The sequence below is a fragment of the Quercus lobata genome, chromosome 4, assembly GCF_001633185.2.
Source record: "Quercus lobata isolate SW786 chromosome 4, ValleyOak3.0 Primary Assembly, whole genome shotgun sequence".
In the NCBI taxonomy this organism is placed as follows: domain Eukaryota; kingdom Viridiplantae; phylum Streptophyta; class Magnoliopsida; order Fagales; family Fagaceae; genus Quercus; species Quercus lobata.
Window position 1 is genome coordinate 86,326,391 of NC_044907.1, and position 17,181 is coordinate 86,343,571.

The 17,181-nt window shown below is 33.1% G+C and overlaps 1 protein-coding gene across 7 annotated transcripts; it reads left to right on the forward strand.

Annotated features, from left to right (window-relative positions):
• Positions 1-431: 431 nt before the first annotated feature.
• Positions 432-10,843, forward strand: LOC115987692 (protein FAR-RED IMPAIRED RESPONSE 1-like). 7 transcript variants are annotated; one of them, XM_031111289.1, is made up of 9 exons: positions 432-977; positions 1,074-1,148; positions 2,236-2,277; positions 5,065-5,231; positions 7,757-9,903; positions 10,012-10,080; positions 10,181-10,273; positions 10,371-10,452; positions 10,561-10,843. In XM_031111289.1, exons 5-9 carry the CDS (start codon positions 9,277-9,279, stop codon positions 10,566-10,568), a joined length of 879 nt encoding a protein of 292 aa, XP_030967149.1. In that variant the 5' UTR covers positions 432-977; positions 1,074-1,148; positions 2,236-2,277; positions 5,065-5,231; positions 7,757-9,276; the 3' UTR covers positions 10,569-10,843. The 7 variants fall into 7 exon arrangements, with proteins under 7 accessions (XP_030967149.1, XP_030967143.1, XP_030967147.1 ...); XM_031111283.1 differs by lacking the exon at positions 2,236-2,277 and adding an exon at positions 4,383-4,813; XM_031111287.1 differs by lacking the exon at positions 2,236-2,277.
• Positions 10,844-17,181: the final 6,338 nt, after the last annotated feature.

Consider the following 17,181-nt stretch of genomic DNA (forward strand, 5'->3'; position numbering starts at 1 on the left):
ACAATTTTCACTCACAAAGAAAATTGACCCATTTCACAATTTGTGGAAATTCACACTCACATACCCATGAACACAAAATTACATCAACACACACGCCGATCTATAACCCACACGCCCCTAGAGCCTATTTTAGGGCCAAATCGAAGGAAGAGAGAGGAGAGGTTTGGATTTGGAACCACAGTCGGTGTTTGCGGTGGCAAATGGTGCTGGTAGATGTTGGGTCGGGTTAGCCCGACCTATTTAGGAAAACCAAACCGGTCCTCCAAGCCCAACTAAACACAACCCATTCAAGCCCATTTAATTGTTAGCCAATACGTACAGTATCATTGCTATTTGCTGACCCCAAAACTCACCGTTGTTGACCTTAAGTACAAGTCATTCAACCACCTAAACTAGATAAGAACGAGAAAGAAGAGAGAGAAGAGGTCAGAAATAAACAAAGACTTTGTCGATGACTCAATCTAAAGACTTTGTAGTTGCTTGTATTTGATCCTTGTTTAATGTTTATGCAGTAAATAGATGAAGAAGAGGGTCAATGTCTTTGTTGTTTGTAGTTGCTGTTGTAACAGGACAAAACTCTCAACCTTATGTTCTTGCTCTTATCACCATATCTTTTTCTTTTTCTTTTGGTTAAAGGATTTATCTTTGCCTCTGTTTTTATTTTTTTTTTCTTAGGTAATTTTTCGAGCAGCAACTGAATACAGATAGGCTGAGGATAATGTTCGGAGAGGAGCAGAAAGGAAGAGCATAACGGTAGATCTGGCAGTGATAACATTTTGAACTTAGACCTCTGGTGATCTTCCAAAGCAGAAGTGTTACCCCTGACACACACCACAGCAACTCCAAAAGCTCGAGCTCTCGAAGCCTATGAATTTTCCTTGTTTTTTTTTTTTTGGGGGGTTCTGATGATGAGAAACTAAGTTCGTTAAGCTTTTATGTTTGACTGGTGGGCTGTGCTTCCTCCTTCTCATAAAGGGGTGAGTTCACCTACCCCGGACCCTCCCGAGGGAGTATAATCCTAGACTATGCAATAATTTTCACTCACTGATTACTTGTATGTGTTTCTTGAGCAGGTGGTATGTCTTAGAGCATAATTATAAAAGAGTTAAGACATGTCCAGTACCCATCTTTTGAGGCTTTTGGGACAGGTCAGGTTTTATTAAGAGAGAATGAATATAAATGATTAAATTTCCCACTTGTTTTTTATCTTTTAATTTTCTGGACAAGTTATTTATGATGATATCAAAGGGGTGGTTTGTTATTTGAATCTTGTTTCAACTTTATTTCTCCCACTGATGTTAATAAGGGGAATTGTTTTGTAAAAGTAAAGATCAAATGGTTAAAATTTCGTGCTTCATATCGTTAAGCCTTCGTGAATGATAAGTCTTTAGTATTGATGTAAATAGATTCTACTTGTTTAAATTGATAATATAACCATTTAGGAAACCATGAATTAGAAAGTTCAATGTTAATGGAATTTAGATATTCTTAATTTGTCTACATTGTGGGTTTATTTTGTGGGTTTGAGTGACGTTTTCCAATGCCTAATCAATTTCAAAAAATTTTACTTATTGAAATTGAATAATATCACAATTTATGGACCAAAACTTCTAATGGAATTTAGATATTCTTAATTTGTTTACTTGGTGGATTTATTTTGCTGGTTTGAGTGTCATTTTAAGTACAAATTAAGGATTTAACTTGCACTTTTGCTAGATTGATCGATCTTTTAAGGCTAATGCTTATGGAAACTTACATGTAACAAATGATCCCCATTCTTTCTATTTTATTTATGTTAATTGGCTTATATTGATATGCTATTAATTGTAACATTAATTTTTTTTTCAAATTTTTATAAATCTAAGTGCATAGGTGCGTAGCTCTCTTATAGAGATTTAAAGTCTAGTCCTTATCTCACACCCCACAAGCCCTCGTACTTGTGGAGTGATATCATTGCAGTAAAATTGTGCGGTAGTATTGTAGCATCATTTCTAAACAGGGAGAAGAGGGATCTCATGAAGTCTTGTCTTATGAGGTCATCCTTTCAAACACTGTTGAAATTTTTACCATAATATGATCGTGTTTTAACCAGATTCTTTACCTAAATTCAATACAAAAGGAAGACTTATGTTCTTATTCATATTGCAATGATTAGGCATGTTAGTGTACCTCTTCTATTATATAATTTATTTATTTTTTCTCCTCCTTTTTTATTTTTATTTTTATTTTTTTCAGGTTCTCCTGTCCTGTTTATGGTGCTATATTTCTTGGTGTTAGGTTTGTAATGCTATCATACAAACTAGCAAATCATACAAAATCCCAAAAAAAAAAAAAAAAAAAACGAAGCAACTACTATTTTTTTGAATTGAATTTTATATTTTCAAAAATACTGGCCAACCATATGCTAAATTGTGTTTTTGACTTTGTATCAACTTCTGACTGGATGTGATGCTTTGAGATATACTTAATTTTTATTTTATTTTATTTTGCTGCCTAGAGGAAGAATGAACAATATATTATGGGTTTAAGAGCCATTGATTTGAGTTATAACTTTGCTAGTAACTGAAATTTTACAACAAACTTCTTATTATGTACTACTGTTTTCAATGATCAATTCTCAAAAGTTTCTCATCCAAATCTATATTTTTCATCAATCATGACATAGATTAATAACTACAATGATTTTCACCTTAAACAAGAAGCTTAGACCTCATCCAAACTTTTTATTTTTTATTTTTTGAGAAATCGACTTCATCCAAACTTAAATTGATGAGATAGCTACGATTGGGATGTTTCTATTTGTGTTTATTTGCATTAGATTAATAGGTTGTGTCAAAGTTGTTTACAGGCCTTAATTATGATTAGGGGTCCCCGTCCTCCCCACCATAAACAGTCAACGCTAGATCGTATTACACTTGGAGGTAGTACCAGTAGCTTCCCCTACACCTGTCCTCCGCTTTATCCTCATAGTCATGGCCACAGTTTTGGACCTATTTGGTTTTGGACTCAACTAGTCCACTAAATATTCATGAAATGATTTAAAATAAAAAATAAAAAAAATAAAGGACAAATTTGTAAAATCACAGCCAGAGGTTACACTCTTTGGCTTCTATAAAAGCTATGACAAACTCGATTTCTTCCTCGGCCGCACGAGTTCGAGAGACCAAACACAGTTGATGTTTTCTTCATCTCCTTCGATCTGGAGTAATATGACTGTGAGACAGGTTGTTAGGGTTAAGATACCCAACCTGACACACTTTTATGGTTGTGAAATTTCTCACAACCGGACTGTGAAGTGTGTCACTTTGGATATCTTGACCCTGACACCCAGGGTCACAATTATCCCCCGTTTACACGGGCTCTCATCCACCATCTTCCAGCCCAAGCCTGTTTGCCTCCCAAGAAAATAGATAAAGAAAAACTTAGTTTTTTATTTTTATTTTTTAATTCTATTGTTTCACGGTACTTTGAATTTCGTTAATGTTTGGTGCACTTTTTTTATCTTTTTAATGCATATTGGGTTTATACGGGAGGGGTTGATTTGCTTCTTTTCATTCTGTTTTTACCGATGAGCTAACTGAAACGGGCAGATTTACTTGAGAAGAGATTTTTAATTATTTTAATATTTTGGCTCCTAAGTGGATGAGAAATATGAGATCTCGTTCCGATTTTCTTAGCTGAGGTAATTGGAACTAGTAGATTTACCAGATTTTAATTATTTTTAATATTTTCTTCCTAAGTGGAAGAAAAGTATGAGAACCGTAATTTTTGTATTTTAATTTTTTTTTAATTTTTTATAGTTGAGAAATAGAGTCATACTTTGGATATTAATAAAAAATAATAAGAAGAATGGAGAGGTTAATGTAACTTAAAGATGGTTAGTTGAGTGAGTAGTGAAGGCTATATTAGATAATAGAATAATTGGTTAATATTAATTAAAAAATGATCTATTAATATAATATAATTGAACCCATTGATTTAAGCTTTTGGGGTAGGTGATGTTTCTATACCTAATTATAAGTACTACTAATTTGTTTTGATAGTTCGAAAGAGTGGATTTTCTTTGTGTCTTCTATCTGTTTATAGAAATGCTTCATGGTTCATCTGAAAGTGCTATAGATAAAAGTAAAAGTTAGTTGAAATAGTACCGTAAAACTTATAAATACTACTAAAAATTGCAATGAGGCCCATAAATATTTGTAAAAATAAGCTGAATAGTGAAATAATTTTCATTTTTCATCCGTTCCCAAACGCATACTAAGTATGCTTAAGTTGAAAATTTTGTTCATAGCTTCAGGGATGGTTGTTAGTTCCAGATTTGAAATGTATCCTTGGCTTATAATTACTTATTTGTAATACTTGGCCGGTCCATATTCCCCTAGGCCCTCATTTCTTTGAGAATATATCCAGTTTTGGAGTTGAAGTACACATCTCCTTCATTAGTGTCAGATCGATTACTTGCTGAAAGTTGTAATGTCATTACTGCGTGGAATATTGATTCTGTGGCCTATAAGGGAGTCTGTGTTGCTTCTACACATCATTTCTAAGCGTTTCCTATATAAAAAGTATGACCAGCTCTTTGTCACATGGCTAATGCAGAAAATACAAGCTGGTAAATTTTTTAACTCTGCTGTTTCCTTGCTTTTATCTTGTCGTATATAAATCCTCGAAGTCCCATACTTTTTGTGCTCAACCAGCCAGTAGGAGATGTCGGTGACACAAAATCAATGTCCCAGTGGTATCAGGTGTTGATGATTGGACCTTCTCTATGAGTTGATTTACATAGGAAATCCAATGCAGTATTGTGAATAAGGTGTGAAATTTGTTTGGGTAACTATTTCTAGTATTGTGAATATAGAGACTTCTATATTTGATCTGTTCCTTAACTTATAAAAAATGCAACAGAAAGATAACCAAGAGACTTGTAACTTGTTTGGTTGGCATCTCCTACTGTTTCCAACGGAGACATTTAGATATCAAATCCCCTCTCCTCCGTTGTAACTATCCAAAAAAAAAAGAAAATTGTAATGGTAAGATTGTTTATTATGATTGTGCGTGTAACAGGGTGTTCTTCTTTCTGGACCTCCTGGAACTGGGAAAACACTCTTTGCAAGGACATTGGCAAAGGAAAGTGGTTGCCCTTTGTTTTTGCTTCTGGTGCAGAGTTTACAGATGTTGAAAAAAGTGGTGCAGCACGGATCAATGAGATGTTTTCTATTGCAAGGAGAAATGTAAGCATTCTTTCATCCCACTAGAAGTTGGGGCCTTTTCAAATCTTAGGTCCTAATAGTTTTTTCATATAGGACTTTCTTCATCAACATCTAAAAACCATTTATTTCTCTATTTGTTTATATCATGTTAGCTTCCTTTAAACCTCTCTCTCTCTCTCTCTCTCTCTCTCTCTCTCTCTCTCTCAAACTTAAGATTTGGGTGTTTTCTTTCTAATAAAAGATTTGGATGTTATAGGTCCTTAAAATCTAAGCAAAAGAAAGCTTTGAATAAGTTTGGTTGGTAAAGTTTTGGGTACAAGAAATATGAGTGTTGTTGATTGATGAAAGTGCAAAAGAGATTTGAGTGTTGTTGAATGATAGTGTATCAGATTTTGGGAAAAGTAATAATAATAATAATAATAAATAGTAAAGAAATAATATTTAAATAAAAGATAGAGCTTCAATTGGAAATATATTTGAAATAGTAAGTAGATAAAACTATTTGCTCTCATGAGATGAAAATTTGGCTAAGTTGCTAGAGATTCTCTTGAATGTACGTACTCATAATGAAAGTAGGGAAAAGTTAATGGATGTTTTAATGGTATTAGTTTGGGAAATATTTAACTTTTATGGGAAAAAAAGAAAAGAATTAATTGTTTTGACAACTTTTTATATTTTCCAAGAGGATTCAGATCTTCTAGAGTTCATAGGGAAATCTACCAAGTAAATTTCTTTAAATCCTCACCCCTCATTTAAAATTAATGGCTTAAGATGCTGCCACATCATCATTCCACTAACTTACTCTTTTAAAAACACAAAAAAGGAATAAGTTTAGGAAGCAGCCGTGATCTTTTAACGTTAGCAAACGGATCCAACTTTTTTTTTTTTTTTTTTTTTTGGATAGAACAAATCTCAAGCCCGGGAAATTCATCATCCCACAAATTACTCCAGCCATTTTTCCCATCTGAATCCAAAAGACACTCCTGGGCAAGAAGAAAACCGAACTTTCTTTTACAACTCTCCTAAAGTCTTGAAATTTTCAGTTCTTTCAATCACAAATGATGGATCCACCCAGCTCAATCCCTTCAAACCGTCCATGGATGACCATTGAAAGCCCAATGGAGGCCAGGTATATTAGCCATCCTACTCTCTCTCTATCCTTTGTTCTCTATCTATTGTCTACTGACTTAGTTTCTTCCTTTCTCTTTTTTTTTTTTTTTTTTTTTTTTTTTTTTCATACCTATAGTTGATATTAGATTTTTATTGTTTTGCAATTTCACTATTGCAAAACTGTTTAATGATTGCTCAAGAAGGGCTGTGTTTTTTTGGGGCTATATCCTCTGCCTGCAAGGTGTTTGATAAATGTTCAAGATAAGAAATAGAGCAGACAAAGAAGCTAGTTGTACAGTTTGTTACCTTTAGTATAATCTTAGACAAAGAGCAAGGCCACCATAATCAGAGAGAAGAAAAGAATGATTCAAGTTGAAGATATATACATAGGCCTAAATTATTAATTAATTAATTAAGATGAAGATACGTAGGGCCATTATAATAATTAATAATTAATTATATATATATATATATATATATACACTCTTTGACAACGTCACTGAAAGTTGGCCATGCTACCGCCGAGACCTTCTTGATCACTCGTTTGAGTTTGAAGCTCTTGAGATACCTGGGGTACAATCTTGCTTTATTTTGTTTTTTTTTTATTGGCATTGGAATTGGCTATTGATTGCTTGGTTGTTTCAGTTTTTATTAGATTTAATGTGGAAAGTTGAATTCTTGTTCATATAGGTTGTCTTTGAAGGTTGATTTCTTAAGTAAGAAATTTAAGATCTTTGCATCTCAGAGAGAGCTTATTTGAATACGTTTAGCTGGAGGAAATGGAGGGAAAATTAAATGATGCCAACCGTTAACAGAGAGTGCATATTATGTTTGTTGATCTGGATGGTTTTTTCTTTCCAAAAAAAAAAAGTTTCTAATAATTAATAATTAATTTTTAGATGTCACATGTCTTTTAATGCTGTTTTTTACTTTTTATTTACATAATGTTAATCCTCATCTGCTCTTTAGATATCCTGTCTTTCAGTTTTAGTCTTTACGTTTTTGGTTTTAGTACCTGGCTGAAGGTTTATTATATGTCCTTTTATCTTTGCAGTCCTTTTTTTGCACTCTTCTTCTGCTTGTAAGCAATGTTGCACATGCACCACAGAAAACTTGAACTCCATTCATTTTTATTTTACTTTTTGTTGTTTTTATTGTCTTTTAGAAGCCAATATATCTACTGGTGTAATCAATTTACTTTGTATTTTTGCTAGTTTTTCTAATGATTTGCAAGTTGTTGGATTTGGAAATCTGCTTTGGTGCTTTTCTTTTCATGTTATTGGGTTTAGCTATTGCCATGATTGTTTCAAACTTGTCTATTTAGTTTGAGTATATTAGTAATGGGACTTTGGTATATTAGTAATATTTGAAATATTCAGTTTCAGTTAATTGGAATTGAGTTTTATTTTTTATTTTTTTTGCTTGTATTTTTATAGGATGATGGACATTTCTTGTCAAAACAAGGATACCGTGAATGATTGTACCCCAAAGGTTGGTATGGAGTTTGATACGTTAGAGGCAGCTTGGATGATTTGGAAAAATTATGGAAAACAAATGGGGTTTAGTGTTCGAAAGCATTATACAAATAAAAGTAAGATAGATGGAGAAATAACATCGAGAAGATTTTTGTGTTCTAAAGAGGGTAGTCATAAGCCTGATAAACGAGATCATCTGACCAGTCAACCTCGACAAGAAACAAGGACTAATTGTCTAGTACGATTGGGTGTTTCATTAGTTCGTGAGACCGGAAAGTACAAGGTGTACGATTTTGTATCGGAGCACAACCATGTTTTTCATCTTGCAGCAACTACTTTCATGATGCGATCAGAATGAAAGATGTCTAATGTCCAAGCTTTTGCTATTGATTTAGCTTATGCTTTTGGAATTAAGCCTAAGGAGATACATGAGTTAATGAGTAGAGAGGCTGATGGAAGGGCTAATCTTGGCTACACTGGAATTGATCAAAAAAACTATCTTCGAACTAGATGACAACGAAGCTTGATATATGGTGAAGCCGGTAGTTTATTAAGGTATTTTCGACAACAATTCATAATCCATCATTCCATTATGATGTACAGTTGGATATCGAGAAGCAAATAACTAATATATTTTGGGCTGATGCTAAAATGATAATTGATTATGCCCATTTTGGTGATGTTTTTAGTTTTGACACTACATTTGGCACAAACAAAGAATTTAGACCTTTAGCTATGCTTATTGGTTTCAATCACCATAGAGAGATGGTGATTTTTGGGGCTGCACTTTATACGATGAGACAGCTGAATCATTCAAATGGCTTTTTGAGAGTTTTTTAAAAGCATATGGTGGTAGAAAGCCTAAATCTATCTTTACTGATCAAGATTTTGCTATTGCAAAGGCATTAGCTGAGGTGATGTCGGAGACCTGGCATAGATTATGTACTTGACACGTAATGCAAAATGGAATCAAGAAATTGAGAAATTTGATGAAGGATGGCTCATTGTTCCTCCGAGACTTTAAAGACTACATGTATAAGTATGAGAATGAGAGTGAATTTGAAGAAGCTTGGAATAAAATGATTCAAACCTATACAATTAAGGATCTTAGTTGGTTAAATGGTATATACAAATTGAAGGAAAAATGGGCTAACTGTTACATGAAGAGGGCAGTTACTTTGGGAATGCGAAGTACCCAGCTTAGTGAAAGTTTGAATGGGGATTTGAAAGATTACTTGAAATCAGATTTGAATATGGATGATTTTTTTGAGCATTTTGAGATGGTGGTAGGGCAGAAGCGGGATAAAGAGTTAGAGGCTGAGTATAATGCTAGGGAAAAATTACCTCATTTGTGCTTGAAGAATTCACCTTTATTGAAGCAAGCATCACAGGTGTATACCTCTACAATATTTAAAGTGTTCCAAAATGAGTATGACTATGCATCAGCTGCAATAATAGAAGATCGGAATTGTAGCTAGCCAATGCATGAATATACTGTTGTGCTTTTTGAGAAAGTTGGAGAATATAAAGTATTGTGTAGTCCTATTAGTAGGACAATCTCATGCAGTTGTAGGAAGTTTGAAACATTTGGGATTTTGTGTTGTCATGCTTTAAAGGTTTTTGACATACTTGATATAAAGATAATTCCTGATGCTTACATTTTGAAGAGATGGACAAGAGAAGCAAAAAATGGGTATGTCATAGATAGTATTGGGAAGGATGTCCATGGGGATGTTAACTTAAAAGTTACACAACTGTATAGAAGATTATGTCCCAGGTTAGTTAGATTAGCCTCACGAGCTGCTGAAATCGAAGAAGCATATGCTTTGGTAGAGAGTGTTACAAAGGAATTAGAAAAGCAGGTTGAAGATATTGCCATGAAATTTTCAAGTGTGAGTCTTGATAATTCTAAAGATCAAATGTCATTGGGTGGTTGTGAAATTGTGGATCATGGAGAACATATAAAGAATTTAGTTGAAAAGGTTAAAGGCCTCAAAAAGAAAGAAGGTTGTAAGGGTCGAAAAAGATGTAAAAGTTGGGTTGAACAACAATCAAGGAGAAAGAAAAAAACTTCAACGAAAGATACTATTAGACAACAATTATCCAAGGTATGCTCTTGATGCAAAAAATATTGACAAATTTACATGCATTGTGTACAAACAATTTATTTATTTTTTATTCTTGGTTAAACTAACTCCTTATATCTTACCATACAGGAAAACAATACCTCTTCTCTCATAAATTACAATAACTCTATCTCACCTGTGCAATGCTATTCACATGAGGTGAGCAATCTTGTGAGTTTGTAGGTAAGCAATTTTAAAGAATTTTTACTGCTAAAAATCTGAAAGTTTTAACGAGAACTATTTGTGATTTGTGATATAGGAAACTAATCAGGCACCTAATTCAATGGCATGGATGACATATGAAGGTCTCCAGGGAAATAGATGCCAAAACAGTTTCATTGAATCATTAACGGTGAACTTGTTCATTCAGCTTTTTTAAGCTATTAACAAGTGGCATGTTCTTTTATGCAATGACATAGATGACACCAAATCATTATAATTTCTTGTAGGGAATGGATGTTGGGTTTGATCAAGCACAAGTTCCTTTGGGTGACACAACAAATAATTATGATGCTCACATGAATTTTCTTGGTAAATGATTAACAAATGATGGGAAGTTTTTTTTTTTTTTTTTTTTTTTTCTTTTTTGCCTTTACTAAGTTATCAAAAGATAACCTTGGGTTTTTGAAATATGTATAGGTATGTGATTTTGATGCTGCAAATGCTATGAATGTTGTAAAAAAAGAAGAGGAGATAGGCCTTTGTTAATGCTGCCAATGTTACATTTTTCTTTTGTTAAGATTGTCCTTGTTGTAAAAGAGAAGAGGGGATAGGCCATTGTTAATGCTGCCAATGTTACATTTTTCTTTTGTTAAGATTGTCCCTTTATAGAATAGGGGATCAGCCTTTGATATGTAGCATTTTCCCTTCTTTAAAACAATTGTACCTTGTGCAAAGTTGAAACTTCTAGATTTTAAATCAATATTATTGGCAATTTGAATGTCTAGCAATAAATTACATTCTATTACATGTATAGTTTACAAGCATCTATGAAATAACAAAGTAAGATAAAACTGATAAAATTGATATTATTGCCAATAACTATTCATTACATATCTATAACTATTGAAACATTGGTAATACATAAAGCATTTTAGCCACTATTGATACATATTCTTCTTAATTTTTTTTTTTTTTTTTTTTGATAAGTACATATTCTTCTTAAATATTGTGATCTCTACTACTGTATTTTTTCCAAAGAACTAAATCCTAAAAGTCACTGTGGATGCTACTCAGTGATAGCCACCCGCATAATTAGTGTGCAATCATAGATCATCAACATCCTAGCTTTCAAGTGAACCTGAAATTAGAAGCTGGAAAAAAAAAAAAAAAAAAAGTGTCAAAGTTGGACCGTAAAGATCAATATGATACATTAAAATAAGTGTCAAAGTGTCAAAGAAGACTCAAAATTATCATTTGAGTGAAAATAAAGGGTAATAAGCACTTATCAAAAAATTTCATCGTACAAATTTCATTGAATCCATGTGAAGAACCAATCAATTCAAAAGTTCTAGATTTAGGCTATTTCCAAAAAATTAAAGTTATAGTTTTGAAGAACCAGGCTTTTTCCATGTGAAGAACCAGTATTCCTTCTTCCAAAATTAATACTCTTTAAGTAATGAGAACTTTCTCCAGAAGCAATAGAACTCCAATTCCAGCAAACAAAATGGCTGTAATCAAAGAATAAAAATGTTATATGGTGACATGAGAGTCACTTAAACTATCTATTGATAATGTCTTGAGCCTCAATAAAATTGCATTTTCTTGTGGTGACATGAGACTAACAATAGAGAAGAACATGCTAAGGATGACATGGCATCCTGTACCTTAAAGCAGTTCAAGGGAATTAGGTTTTGATTCACAGGAGATAGGGAGCCATGGAGAAAAATTATGAACTATAATAATTTAGTTACAATATCAATGGATTCCGTACATTGTATAGGATGATAAAAAAAAATAGAGTAAATGGAGTTACCAAAACTGATAGCAGAAGCTACAGAACCTTATATCATTGCATGAATAATACTTTAATAATTTGATAATTAGATGATACACCATAAGAAGGGTAAAAAAAGGGCTCATGAGTCTATGTTGAAGACACACGACCACTTCCATATAGAATCATTTGAATTCTATAGGATATCCTGCCCAAGCAAACACATGGATATTAAAATCAACAAAATTTTTAATTAAAGAAGTATAATACCCATCACCATCACTTTCAATCTTTGACTCCCTATATCAGAAGTTGCAAATTAAGGGAATGGCATAGCAAACTTGGTATCAATATCAACAATATATTTAACAAAGAACAATAAAGATCAGTATACATATATCTGATATAGATTTTATATCAAGAAAGTGTATTCTATTTCTAGTAACCTAAAAGGAAAGACATTGACATTGACCTCCTGTACCATGACAACTGCGACAAGCATCAGATACTTGCACTTCAAGGTTGAACTCAGCACTTAAGAGTGAAAACAGGCATTGGCCTTTTAATTGTAAACGTAGTGGGGCAAACACAAAGTAAAGACTAAGAATTTTAATTATAAACACCTTGCAGGCAAAGGATATAGCCCAATTACCCAAGTTCATCATAAAAATTTCATTGAATCCATGTGAAGAACCAGTCAATTCAAAAGTTCTAGATTTAATTAAAAGTCATGAAAAGCATGTTTTTGTATAGATTGAGAAGACTGAACCCGGGTCTAAGATTGAAATGCAATTTTCAAGTCACCACATTGACAAAAATTGCAGAATAGTTCCCTCTAAATCTTTCACACAGCATGGCCCACACCATGGAGCCCAAAACTCAACAATACGTAAAGGGGTCCCAATTGTCAAAACTTATCTTGAACATTTATCAAACACCTTGCAGGTAGAGGATATAGCTCCCAAAAAACACAGCCCTTCTTGAGCAATCATTAAACAGTTTTGCAGTAGTGAAATTGCAAAACAATAAAAATCTAATATCAACCATAGGTATGAAATAAAGAAACGAAAAAAACGAAAAAAAAAAAAAAAAAAAGAAAAAGAAAAAGAAAGGAAGAAACTAATAGTCAGTAGACAATAGACAGAGAACAGAGGATAGAGAGAGAGTAAGATAGCTAATATACCTAGCCTCCAATGGGCTTTCAATGGTCATCCATGGACGGTTTGAAGGGATTGAGCTGGGTGGATCCATCATTTGTGATTGAAAGAATTGAAAATTTCAAGGCTGTAGGAGAGTTGTAAAAGAAAGTTCGGTTTTCTTCTTGCCCAGGAGTGTCTTTTGGATTTAGATGGGAAAAATGGCGGGAGTAATTTGTGGGATGATGAATTTCCCAAGCTTGAGATTTGTTCCATCCAAAAAGAAAAAAAAAAAAGAGTTGGATCCGTTTGCTAACGTTAAAAGATCACGGCTGCTTCCTAAACTTATTCATTTTTTGTGTTTTTAAAAGAGTAAGTTAGTGGAATGTTGATGTGGCAGCATCTTAACCCATTAATTTTAAATGAGGGGTGAGGATTTAAAGAAATTTACCTGGTAGAGTACCTTAGGAACTCTAGAAGATCTGAATCCTTTCCAAGAATATGGTGTCAAAACTTTCCTAAAATTATTTATTAACAATTGCCTTAAGGGTATCCGTAAATATTACCCTAAAGTAAGCCTACCACAAAGACTGCTTCTTCCAACTTACCAAGGGTGTCTCTGATCTCCATCCTTTCAATGAAAGAATCATAAATTGAGGTAAGCTTAAAAGGGACCTAATAGCATACGGTAGTAATTCTTGGGAAAGAACCCACTTTAGGACACAAAAGACCATCCAAATTCTCCACACCTTGTTCTTCTCAAGAGTGACTAAAACATCCCAATTTGATCTAAACACCCTTCACCCCAAAATGAAATCTTCCAAACCCACACCATTTCAACCTAACCCACTCTACTTGAATAACACTACAAATACAACAGTTTTCACTATTTTTCATTAAAGTTAAGTTGACAAGTTTTGACTCGTTTGCATCTGGACCAATAATTGGCAACATATTTTATTCTATCAATAACAACTCGTCACTTAAATAGTTGTGAATATTTTTTTTCAAATGATTTGTGTCTTTAGACTTATTGCTCTTAGTTAGCACCCAACATAATTCCTATATGAAACCTATTCAAGTCAAACCCAAATTCTCCACAAGCCCACATCTAAATAGATTTAGCCCACTCAAAATTAAAAAGCCCAAAGTCAGTCCAACCATAGCCCAATCTGAAAGCATATTAAAAAAGCCCAAAAAACATCAAACTTACCCACCTAATTTTTTTTACCAACCCAACCTCATCTAAAGAGCCCATCAAGCCCATGTTATTGAAAACCAGCCTAAGTCCTTCACAAGAAAACGAAGCCCAAAACCTCCTCAAAAATCCCATACTAGATTTTAAACCCACATAAATAAAAAGACACGGCAAGCATTACTCACTCACAATCGGTCTCAGTCCAACCCCTCTCAAGCCCAATTCAAATAAACAAGCTTCATTCCACTCACATTTTAAAACCAAACCCAACCTAAATTCAAAACAAAGCCCGGTCTTAAAATAAAACAAAAAAACCCAAAATTAACTAAACCCCACCAACTACCACTTCACAAAAATCAAGCAAATTACGCCACACTTTCTCAAAATTACATTTAAATCGCAAAACTATTCCAAATTTACATATTAACCCCAAGCTCCAAAAATTAATTTTCAACCCAAAACTCCCAAAAATCACATTTTGACCCTCCAACTTTCACAAAATTACACTTAACCCAAACATACCCAAACATGCACTGTAACCTTAGACTTTAAAATTATATTTTGGCCCAAAACTATCTCAAAATTACATCATAACCCTAATCTTTTCCAAAATTATATCTTGACCCTAAAACTTTTCCAAATTACACATTTACCACAAAATTTTGTAAAATTACATTTCAACCCTCAAACTTTTCCAAAATTTCACTCAACCTCAATTTTTTTCAAAAATTATAAAAAAGGCCCTTAAAGTTCCAAAATTTCACACATTTCCCGAAACTTCTAAGAATTGCAAAATCAGCCCCATCTTCCTCATGATTACTATCCTCAATCTTGCCACCTTAACTATATCATTTGTGTCATTGATTTCTTGCCTAGATTTATTTGTTTGACCATCATGCATCTACATGCATGCCCAAACAAAAAGCATAAATTATGTCAAATGAGTATCAATACCCAAGATCAACCAAACCCCCAATCACCCATAGAATATCAAACTAAAAATGAACAAGAAAATTACAATTTTAATACCATCTGAAACCTCATTTTGATTTATCTATTGGAATGAAATATTTCATTACTAGCGTATTGTTTTGGAGTTACCACTAAAATTTTGAATACCGATAAAGTTATATGTGTGTGTGTTACAAAATTTATATCTAGACTCTGCATCACATAATATTATAGCATATCAAATTATTAAAAATCTAATAAGTAGATTCTTAGTATGATCATTACATAATAGTATAAAACTCTACTACCATCCAAAAGTATAGCCCCTATAGTAAGGATGGATGAAACTACGCCCCTGCTGTGATTTTTTTTGTTATCCTACGTGACAAAACCAAAATAATGGAGTATTAGAAGCACATACCACATTCTCTTGTGCCTGAAACAAATACCAAGCATAACAAACTACAATGGAAACATGATTCATTTTACAAACCAAAAAGAACCAAATTGTTGATGTTCAATTATCATGTACTTCAAGCATTTTATCATGTAAGTGTAACATCCACTGGGGAAAAAATATCAACAAAATGGAGCTGTCAAATAGATATCCAATGGCATTATGGCATGTTAGCAATACTATTCTTTATTGTTAAATAACAGTTAAATAATAAAAGAATTTATAGCTTTTATTCCCATTTAGCTCCAACTCTCTCTCTCTCTCTCTCTCTCTCACACACACACACACATGAATCCCTAGTCTTTTAGGGTGTGTTTGGATACTGTTTATTTTGCTAAAAATTAAAAACTGAAAACTGAAAACACTGTAACAAAATAATTTTTAAATGTGTGAATAGTGCCGTGAGACCAATTTTTAATGAAAGTTGTGATGAAAAAAAAGGTTTGTGGGTCCCATGAATAGTGCACGAGACCCACTAGAAGTGCATTGGTTTTGTTGAAACGCATTTCTCCCAAAAAAAAAAAAAAAAGGCATACATAGGATAGTGCTTTTCAGCATTATCCAAACGCACAATTAGTATGATAATAACTCTTAGGCTTATAGAAATTGTGTTAGATTAAGTTATAAAAAAATGGTGTTAGTTATGATTGTGAAAAAGGATAAAGATAGAGAATTCCTTGTTTGAGCTCACAATTAAAACCACAAGCTGATTGCCAGAAACTTTAAATGGGGTTTTATTTTTTTTTTTTTAAATTTTTTTTTGCTTCAAAAGAAAGATTTTATTGAAAACAATAGAAAAACTACATAGCCCAATACCCTTTCAAAGCATTGAAGATAGAATGGGGGCAAACAATAAAAGAAACAAGGTTTGCGAAATTACAAAAGAGTGCTCATTTGGCAAGAGCATGAGCTGCAACATTAACGTCTCTTTTGACCCAAAGAAAATAGACAGAGGAAGAAATTGATGAAGAGCATATATCTTGCATAAGCCCTTCAAAACATTGTGTGTTTGTTTTAATTAGATTTTCAAAGAGCAGACTAAACAACTTTGTGTTTGTGCTATTTTGTTTTGGTTAGCAATATTGGGATTTGTATAATTTTTATAAATATTGAACAAATATTAATTTGTTGAGTTGAGTTCATTCTTGATATGAGTGGTGAATTGAAACTAATGCATTTTACACAAAATAATTTGCTGCATAACTTACCAAATGAAAAATAAATATATTTTTTTTAAATACAGATTGGCCCGATTCGCAATTCGATTGACTTAACCCATTTCTAACTAGATTAAAATGGCCCATTTTTTAACCAAACCTAATTTGCTCGATTTGCCCATTTTGCCATGTCTAATTGACATCCTCTTCAATCTCTCTATCTTTATGAATTATTGATTCAAGGTATTGAAAGCTCTCTCTCTCTCTCTCTCTCTCTCTCTCTCTCTCTCTCTCTCTCTCTCTCTCTCTCTCTCTCTCTCTCTCTCTCTCTCTCTCTCTGAGTTTCTACTTTTATTAAACTTATAGACCATGTACTTCATTTTAGTCCTACTTAAATGAAAGCCCTTTTAAATTCTAGAGTGTCA

What these genes read in the sequence shown, in the direction of transcription:
- LOC115987692 (XM_031111289.1), top strand. Translation starts at nt 9,277, where the DNA reads ATGCATGAATATACTGTTGTGCTTTTTGAGAAAGTTGGAGAATATAAA. An exon ending in TTAGACAACAATTATCCAAG is followed by an intron (nt 9,904 to 10,011) that starts GTATGCTCTTGA and finishes CTTACCATACAG; the next exon opens with GAAAACAATACCTCTTCTCT. An exon ending in TGCAATGCTATTCACATGAG is followed by an intron (nt 10,081 to 10,180) that starts GTGAGCAATCTT and finishes TTTGTGATATAG; the next exon opens with GAAACTAATCAGGCACCTAA.